The sequence below is a fragment of the Apaloderma vittatum genome, unplaced genomic scaffold (assembly GCF_000703405.1).
Source record: "Apaloderma vittatum isolate BGI_N311 unplaced genomic scaffold, ASM70340v1 scaffold14582, whole genome shotgun sequence".
NCBI lineage: Eukaryota > Metazoa > Chordata > Aves > Trogoniformes > Trogonidae > Apaloderma > Apaloderma vittatum.
This window is the reverse complement of record NW_009703199.1, coordinates 22,160-32,177: the sequence shown is the minus strand read 5'-3', so window position 1 is coordinate 32,177 and position 10,018 is coordinate 22,160. Positions and strand designations below refer to the sequence as shown.

At 47.4% G+C, this 10,018-nt stretch overlaps 1 protein-coding gene across 1 annotated transcript; it reads left to right on the top strand.

The window, feature by feature from the left end:
- The first annotated feature begins 3,136 nt into the window (after nt 1–3,136).
- CST7 (cystatin F (leukocystatin)) lies at nt 3,137–9,169 on the top strand. The gene is made up of 4 exons (XM_009864553.1): nt 3,137–3,212; nt 8,059–8,231; nt 8,509–8,625; nt 9,092–9,169. The coding sequence occupies exons 1-4, from the start codon at nt 3,137–3,139 to the stop codon at nt 9,167–9,169; spliced, it is 444 nt and encodes a 147-aa protein (XP_009862855.1).
- The last annotated feature ends 849 nt before the right edge of the window (nt 9,170–10,018 follow it).

Sequence of the window (10,018 nt, the reverse complement as noted above, 5' to 3'; positions counted from 1 at the left end):
GGCTGGGTCAGGGTTAGCTATTTGCTTAAAGCAAATGCCCTGTTTACCCTGGAATAATCAGCCAGCCCCTCCTTGCCCACTTCTTTTCCTCTCCCTGTTCAGGTTTTCTGCTCCCACAGCAACAGCCACGTAGTGGGAAATTTAGAGATTGGGAACTACCCCGTGTGTCCTGTGCTGGTGTGCAAGAGGTAGTCTACGTGTGCATTCCAGAGAAAGTAAGTGAAATTCTCATCTGTGACCATAAGGCAGTTTCAAGGAGAAGAGAATCTCACTCTTTTTCTGGGGTTGGATGTCAGACGAGACATCATGCTCCTCCATTCCTCTTGCAGATGGATCTGGAGCACGGAGCAGTGTCCCAGGAGATGACACCTGGTTGGAATGAGACATGGTAAAGGCACAACAGTCCCAGTCTCCAGTCACAGGTTCCTTCATGGCACAGAAATTCCCAAAGAAAAATAACAAGTATTTGCATATTGTGACCTTGGAAGAGTTTGCTCTCGTTTCTCAGTTATTTGGAGGGGAGAGTTGTCTTGGTGGGGCTTCTGGCGTTGTGTTGTGTCTTTGGGTTTTTTTATCTAATAGTACCTAACACTATTAATACTGCTGCTCATTAGTGAGCACTCTGTTACTTCCTTGGAGAAAAGAACTGGAGAAACTTCCTCAACAGAATCATTAAAGTCATTAGAAAAATGAAAAATTGATTTGTAAGAACTGTAAATGAGCAATTTTATGGGAAGAAGGCAGGAAAGATGTGCCCTCTGCAGACACATGCTGCCTTCTTCAAGTCACTGGCTGGCTTTACAAACCCTATGAAGAGTGAAACAGTGCTCTTCAGGTCCAAGAGGAGGTCCTGAGCTCCCCAGGACAAAGTCTGCCGCAGCATAGATGCCACCACAGCATGGCAGCGGAAGGCAGCTCAAGCCAGGTTTGCATCAGACCATGAGCGTGGGTGCTCTGACAGCCAGAACACGTTCCCCTCCGCCCCGAGATACCAACCGTCAGACACCCAAGGGCTCCATCAAAGCTCGAAGAGGTCCATCAAAGCCACAACAAGGCAACATCCTAGGCAACAAAAGAGCGCGAGGCATTGCTAGTTTTGGCCGAGGTTGAAACAGGGACACTGGTCCTGGGGATCTGTCCCATCTCCACTGCGGACAACTCTGCTCTGCGGGAGGTTTGCTCTTGCCTTTGGCACCTAGAACTCAGGTCAGACCTAACGCAGCAGCTCGGGATGCTCTTGTGGGTGCCTGGACCCGGCAAGCTCGGGCTCCGGGGTAATGCTTTACCTTCGGGTGCCATCTAGTGCCCACAGCTAAGGTGGCCTCGCAGCTCCGGCACCCACAGCCCTCCTCCCACCCGGCTCTCTGCATCTCACCACCCTCCGCCTTTGTTAGTCATCGTCCCCATCACACCAAAGCCTGACAAAGGACTGCTAGTGGCTGTTTTAAGCAAGGAAAGAATCTATGCTCTAGAAAGATCCCTTCAAGTCCCTCGCACTGGGCCCCTTTCAAATCAAAAGGCTGCAAGCTCACAGAGAAGCAAAGAGAGAAGAGGTGGAGGTCCTGCAGGAAGCCCTTTCTGGTGCATCCTGTGGCAGGGTGACAAGCAAGCTCTTGCAAGGAGATGTGCTTCAGTCTGGTGACGAGGGTCCCAACCACCCCCTTCTTGTATGTTAGAGGGCTCAACTATAGGTTTACAATGGCACTCCCCCCCCCGTAGTCTCTCAGTGAGGGAGGAACTGTAGAGCACAGTTCTTGAGGAGAAAGGGAGAGCTGAAGATGCTTGATTCATTCTCTACTTGTACCACAGTCGAAGGACAGACCACTGTGTGAGCTCAAAAAAATAAATGGGGAGAGGGGGAAGAGAAAAAATTATGTAGTCCCTCTGATCCTCTTTCAATGTTCGCCACAGGCTTTGGAATCCGATTCAGAAATTTTGTGCAAGTAGGACTGAAGATAAGTGTGACTCAATATGCTTGGCCTGTTTCTTCTTGGTGGAATGTTTCAACAGAGGGTTTACCTAATCCCTTCCTATAAGGAAACACCACAATTATTTTCCTCCAGCTTCTTATGCATCACACACAACGCTCCACATTAGGACTTCCCTAAAATGTCTTTGATCAGAAAGGAGCACGGTTCATTGCTGGGGCAAGTGAAAGGCAACCATCACCTTCCTGCTTGCCTGAAACAAACGCACACAAACAGAGTGAGGTCCACCACTCTCAGACCTTCAGTGAGACACCAGTTCATCTCCAGATCTCCTGAACCTGGCAACTGGTTACTTCAGGTGCATCACAAGGTCTAGTAACCAAGCCCTTTCCTCAGCCTTGCATGCTCTTCAGCATGGGCCAACACTGCCTGGAGAGGACCTCTCTGGAAACTAAGTACTGACCCTGAGGAATCCAACCCTAAAGCTCTGCAAGCCACAGAGAGCCAAACTACCCCTCTCCCTGTGTTTCTCTTGCTCTCTGGAGGGCACGTGCTGAAAACCTCACCTCCTCGGAGCCTAACATGGTGTAAACGTGCAGCATAGCGTTCTCCTCTGCCACTGAAACCAAAATCCTCTTCCTACTGGCTTTGCTCCACACAGCCCCTTCAGGTAGGTACCCCTAAAACTTCCTTGTCTCCTCCACCCAAATCCAACATCTCCATGTCAGGGGAAGCAAGATACTAGACCCATCTTGTCCATCAGGCTTCTCCCCACACAGACACACACAAACAAGTCGTAAACCACATCCCCAGGGCCCACTGCCTGTTTCTTAGGGATTAAATTTCCCCTTGAATCTTAAAAATCCCATGGCTCTTACTCTTCTCACCCCTACACCACTTCCCACTGCTGCATCCCACATATCTGCCCACACTTCTGCACAGCCCCTGAGGATCACAAAGCAAAAGTCCCTGCCTGATGGAAGACTGGTGCTGCTGTCACCAAGCCAGAGCTTCATGATTGGGCTTTGAGGTACGCAGTCATCAGCAGAAGACAAACTCCACATCACAGCTGCGATGATTCAGGGGCTTTTGGGGTGATTTTTTTTCTCTCCTCTCAGCCAATAAGAGCCGAAGAGCCACATCTTCCCCATCAGGAAGCAGGGAGGTCACTCCTCTCGCTGTTGGGCTCTTTTTCTGAAGCGGTGGAGATGGCAGTGAACTTCACCTACAGCTTCACTATGCTTTGCTGTTTAGCACTCTGGAGCTTCACCAGGACTTCAGGTGGTAAGAGTAGAAAATAATTTGGTTTTCCTTGTGCTTTAGGTCCTGTGAGCGCTGCTTTCTAATGCACTGGCAAGTAACAGCCCGTCCCCAACTGCTGCCCATGCTGGCTCAGCACTGCGGGGTTTAGACTGCAGCTGAAAACCCAACTGCTTAAAAGACTTTCTTCCCTTGTAGTGAACCATGTTATGCAGGGACATCATCCAAGAATTTTAAAAGTCAATTTATGCTTTTAACTTATTTCTCAGTGTTTAAACTCTGCATGACCTTGATTATTAAATCTAAAGACTGTGGGTAAAAATTTGACTGCTAAGTACAGATGGGCACTTGAGTGCCGATTAGCTGACTTTAATGAAACATTACTCCATACCGTTTCGCTCTTTGCTGAGCAAGGAAAGTCTCTTGATTGCAGCTGGCCTTAAATCTTTGGAATGGGAGCTGCAGACAGGAGTGTCTTCTCTCAGATGGTTTTCGTTCCTCTTCAGTTTTGCTTTGGCTCCCCTACACAGAAAGTATTGACGCACTCAGGGATGGTGTTTGGTAGCTTTTTATTTCGACTGTGGTTTCCTTTGGGGTCTGCAGATGCACACAGGAACTCTGCTGTGTCTTAAATGTAAAGATAAAGCCTAGCCTTGCTCTAGTAAGGGGGTGGAGGTTTTAAAAACACTTCATGATTTAAAAAAAAAAAAGTAACATATTACAATCTGCCTATTTGCTTCACTGCAGGGGCTGGGAGAGATCATCCACAGGATTGCTCTCTCATACTGCAAGAACAGGGGCCCCAAATTATTCCTCAATGAGGAAAGCATAAGAGAGAGCCTCTTAATGCAACATTCAACTCGTCTCTGCAAGAGCAGCCCTCTCTTGCTTAATAACGGGCAGTTAGTTGCCTGTCAACTCAGCAAGAAAAGAGTCTACCCTACTCCTGTCCAACAGAAGGAAGAGCCAGATTTTTCCCCTCTCTCTTTACATTTCCAAACACAGAAGCAAGGATAGGCTCTGAAATACAAATACTCTGGCCCTAAGCATCTCCCTGCAGAGCAGGAAGAGCTGTTTCCCCAGGTCATGAGATCGCATCTTCTAGGCTTCTGAGTGCTGTGCCTGGCCAAATCATGAAGTGCCTCTGCTCCCTAGGCCTGGATGACAAGTGTTTCACCCCTACTGGCATGCCTAGAGCCCTGCACAATGCCGTTCTGTATTGCTCCTGTAGTGAGGGCATCACCTTACACACAGTGAGCTTTTTAAGTTGCTGGCAGGACCAAGGAAGTGGTCATGTCCCTGTACTCAGCACTGGTGAGGCCCCACCTTCAGTACTGCATTCAGTTTTGGGCACCACAGTATAAGAAAGACGTGGAGGAGCTGGAGCAGGTCCTCCAGAGAAGGGCAACAAAGCTGGAGAAGGGTCTGGAGAGCATGTCTTATGGGGAGCAGCTGAGGGAACTTGGGTTGTTTAGCCTAGAGAAAATGAGGTTCAGGGGAGACATTATCACCCTCTACAACTACCTGAAAGGAAGTTCTGGTGAGGTGGGTATTGGTCTCTTCTCCCAAGTAACTGGTGACAGGACAAGAGGAAAGACTCTCAAGTTGCACCAGGAGAGCTTTAGACTGAATATTGGGGGAAAAAATTCTTTAGTGAAAAGAGTGGTGAAGTATTGGAAAGGCTGCCCAGGGAAGTGGTGGAGTCACCGTTCCTGGAGGTGTTCAAAAAATGTGTAGACGTGCCACTTCAGGATACAGTTTAGTGGTCAGGGTGGTGTAGGTTGATGGTTGGATTTGATGATCTTAGAGGTGTTTTCCAACCTTAATGATTCTATGATTCTGTGAAAGGTTGCAGTGAAGAAAATCAGAACTACAGGTGCCTCACGCCAGAGACTTTCTGAGTTTTGGAAATACAGTGGTACAAACTACTCCAAACAGCACAAGTGATTTCCGACCAGTGTGTGTGCACCATGCAGTGCCCACCTTGAATGAGAATCAAAGAACATAAAGAAAAACAAATCCTAGCCTTGAGGAATTTGGGTCACCAGAGGAAAATGAGGGTGTAAAGTTCTCCCCTAAGGACTCAGTAGATACTACACTCACTTTGCTCTGGTATGAGTCATTCTCAGCACCAAGTTGCAATGGATGAAAGATGTGAAATGCCTGGTAGCCCCTGGTGAAAGCTGGGGCAAAAATATGCTAGCCTACTGCCTGCCTACAACACACAGTCTATTACCTGGCTGCTGCTACTCGTCTGCAACACATGGTCCAGCCTGCTAGACTGTGAGCCCACCTTTCGAAATGTTGTATTTCAGAGGCCTTGCCACACGTGACACTGATGGATCTACAGGCACTGGGGTCAGGAACAAGGGCACTTCAAGCTCTGACGCTTGCTTTGAGTAACACATTTCAGTTTTCTTCCCATATGCACAGTGTGACTTCAGCCAACCTCACCCTGCCACCCCACGCCTAAAAAATATGTCACCATGACTCAAGAGGTGTTGAGGGTTGTTAAGCTGCAAAGGGACCTTGTGCGAAGACTGAAAAAGTCTGCGGTTATCTCCTCCTATTGAAAGGGACAGCATCGGCTGTCAACACTCCTACCGCTGCCGCATCGGACTTTCCAGCAGGCCTAAGAGCGTAGATTCAAGCAAGGTCCTGAACAGCAGCCAGAAGAGCGCACGCTAGTGACCTGCTCTCAGCCTGGCAGCCTGTCTCAGTTCCTAGGTGAACTCGGGAAAAAGCTGGTTCCTATAAGCTATCGGGTTGGTATTGATGGCAGAGGAAAAAGTGCAGCATCCCTGAGGAAGAGGACAGCTGGCCTTATGGGCAAGGCCAAAACCAAGGCCCTGCTCTGCTCCAAGTTTCCTTTTTGACTTCAGGCAGGTGCTGCATGGCCCTTTTGAACCACCTGTAGTCCCACCATCTTAACCCCCCAGGCAGAGTCCCTGTTCAGGTCAAGAGGACAAACAGATGCTTTGGAAAATCTCACCCGTGAGCTAGGCACTGGATGAGATGTGCCGCCTGAGAAATACCTTCAGTCCTAGGCTGCATGGTCACAAGTTTCTGCGACTCTTGAATCCCACCCTTGCTGCAGGGGGAAAATATCAGCCCACAGAGAACTGTCTCGGGACCTACAAGTGAATTCTGGGCTGCTGGACAAAAATAAGCACTGCCAGGTTGCACACCCAGCCCCAACAGAGACCAGCGACATGGGACATGAAAGCTTGTCACCTCCACACCAGACACAAAGCCACCTGCAGAACATCTGCTCCTCTCAGACACGTAGCCAGTGTCTCCCACCTGCAAGACAATGTGGGTGGGTCGTTAAGGCACCTGGGTTATCAGCCAGAAAGAGAGATTACTTTGGACATCCTTGGGCCAAGGAGGGGTGTGGAACTGAGTCTTTCCTTTGTGGGTCAACACTTTAAGCCCCGAGCAGTGTTACCAGGCGGTGCAACAATTACTGTCTGCGGGGGAGGATGTGATAGTGTAACTAGAACATACATAAGCAATCTGAAATCCGAATTTTTACAGCCTTCTGTGCTGCTGATGGCATGTAATGCTAAGTTTTTCTTTTAAAATAGACTCTGGAACACCAGGTTGTCCTCACCAGGTTGTGTCTCTCCCTTCTACTTGGGTTTCTCAGTACAAACCAGCTTAAACGCACAGTCTATGCTCTGTGCTTGGCTGTTTGTCAAAGATTTAGCTGTGGAAAAAGAAAAAAAAAAAAAGCTAGAGGTGATAAAAAGCTTGACTTTCACAGTAAATTTAGAGCAATCTCTGTGTGCACATTTGTGTGCCCATGCAGGTTCACTGCTTACAGAGCACGAGCTCCAAGGGCCACCTCCTGCACAGGCAGCTCTTGGCATCAGCAGTCCCTGCACAGCACCTTGGGCAGGTTGAGGGGTTTTTCCTCTCATTTGTCTTTCAGAAACAGGAAAGTGGAGAGGAAGGCAAATGTAAAAGGGCATGAAGCAACAACATCAACTGTAAGCTTTGATCTTTTTTCAAATTATTGAAAAAACAAATAGGGCATGGGGAAATTAGCTACACAACCAAGTACAAATACACAGTAATAAGGGCTGTGTGGAAAGATGTGCTTCAGCTTGAGAGCTCACAGGTTCCATGTGCCCCCACCTACATTTCCTTGCTCCTCCATCTCATGGCTGAGATAACAAGGTATGGCATTTGAGTCAGGGCAAGAGCACTTCAGCACCCAGAGCAGCCTGTTCTGCACAATAGTGGGGAGCTAGCTCAAGTTCTGCACCAGGCCCTTCCCTGCCCAGCTGAAGAACCCTCTCCTTCATCAGCATGTAGAAGGAGGGTATCTTCCTCTCTCATTTATCACTATCTAAATCCCCATAAAATAAAAACCTCAAGGTGCAATCAAGGGATTAACGCAGGGGAGGGGTTGGGAAAGACTTAGTTCTGCAAGTTCAGCTTGTTACACCAACTAAGAGCAGCAGGGCTCTGCCAGCCAGTGTCTGATACATTATCAAAATTATACTGTACTCTGAGCAACATGATCTAACTCGATAACTAGATTCAACTAGTTGGGCCTTCAGTGAGCTGGAAGTGGTACCAGAGATGTTCTAAATAATATTCATGATCCTCTGGCTTCTTCTAAGTCAGCTTGAGCTCTGCTACCACTTCTAGCAGTGCCTTTTTATGTCACTTCATTCCACAGGGTTGTTTCACCATTTCAAACACATAAAGGAAAATTATTTTGTCATGGATGTGAGCAGAGTCTTTCTGAAGCACAAGTTCATTGGACAAGTAAGAAGGTTTAACATTGGTCCCAAAGGATGAAGCTCCCACCATTTCAGGCACCTGATGTGTTTTGCACTCATGTTTTGTGTTGTTTCAGCTACAAATGTACCACCACCTCATTCGACTGTGAAACCTGGCTTCCCTATCCCGATGAGCACTGACAACCCTGGTGTTCGCAAGGCAGCTCGCTTTGGGGTTTACAGATACAACAACAGTTCCAATGACCTCTTTCTGTTTAAGGAGTTACAAATAAACAAAGCCATGGTACAGGTAAGAAGAGCCCAGACTTCTGGTGGCCCCCCAAACCATTTACCAACTGACTGTCCCACAGAGCACCCAAGACATGGGACCCCTGTTCCTCCTCAGGACTGCCTAAAGATAAATGGCACATACCTCTCTATCCCGTTCAGCTGCCTTAATTCAACATAAACCACTTCAGTCCATGACACCACACACAATTCACAGACGTAGCACTTGATTTATAGCCAAAACATTAGCATCCCCTTTCACCTGCCCTTACTTTAAAGAAGGAAACTACTTTCTCTAGATTGTCAGAGGGCTGAAATACATGCTCAATGTGGAAATTGGACGCACCATGTGTGAGAAGAGAGAGCACTCCAGCCTGGACAGCTGTCACTTCCAAAAGAAAAAAAAACTGCAACAGGTATGTGTCCAATTTCCTTGGGGTATCCAGTAACTGCAGGTGATTCTTGGCCACCTCGAGCTGTATAGTCACCTTCAGAGTGGCTCCATAGATATCCAGGCCTCTTCTATGCAGAGCCAGCTGTGGTGAGGCAGGGTTATCAGTATAAGCAGCACAGCATCTCTCATGCATCCAGCACCAGTTCCTGTCCATAAGGAGCTGAACCAGACACAAGCGATCTAGCCCACAATCCTGAGTCAAAGTGTGCAGAAATAGAGTAGGTGCTAAACAGAGAGATTTCCTGGGCAGGGGAAATCCTTACACAGGTTTTTCTGCTAAGATATGATTACTTAGCAAACATTGCTTTTCCTGTTATGAAGGCGGCAGACAAAAAGAGGCTGTTCTCTCCTGCCCCATCATGACCCACAAGGGTGAGACCAACCAGTAGCCACCTGAATTTCATCACCAAATCCCCTTTTATTTGCAGATGCTGAGATGCTATTTTGAGGTCTGGATAATGCCTTGGTTACATAAAGCACATGTCCCTGTTGCTGTCTGTCACTGACTCACCTTTCCCGAAGAAAGCCTGACTTACAGAGGATCCACCACGATGAGTTTTTCCTTGCCTGGACTATTGAGGCCAAAACTGAAGTGGGGAATGGCTGTACAGAATCACCACAAAGCTTTTCTCTCAAAGCATATGGTTGCTTTTCTCCCTGAGAAAGATGCTCAAAAGTGACAAAGACCTGCTTTGACTCAATTTATTGCTATCTAGTTGTGCATCTGTTTTTACAAAACTAAACTGCAGATGAGAGCACGTTGTCATTCATTCAGTAGAGAGCCATCCACACTCTGGCTGAAACTCTGTTGGACTTGCTTTACTCTGTGATGCCACTATAACATAAACAAGTGAAAGCACAGCATAGGTGGCTACAATACTGAGGAAAGCTTTACAACAATGGCATAGCCTGCCTGGGGATAAAGGCTCAAGAGTGCTAGAGAAGTTAGACATATCTGTTAGGAATGCATGAGGTAGAGTCGTTCCTTCTTCAAGACGAGGGTATGGATATGGCTGTCTTGAAATATACCCACAGCCCAGAAATGACACAGTCTGACTAGCACTTCTAACTCAATAAGAAGCTAATCTATATTATGAAAGGAGGTCACTGCAAATGCCAAGACAAGTCAACCAAATCATATTCCCAAGTGATATTTTTGCTGATGCTAAGCAATGTATTTTCATACAGGTTAACATATGACATTCAACCTCTGGCCGATCACAGCTTATATCCAGGTTTACTAGAATTATGGTCTTCCCTAGGTGGGCATCTACCATTCCTTCAGCCTTCACTCTTCATATGTGGACAGAGTATTGATTACACCGGACTAAGGATTTTGGGTAACTTCTCCCTTA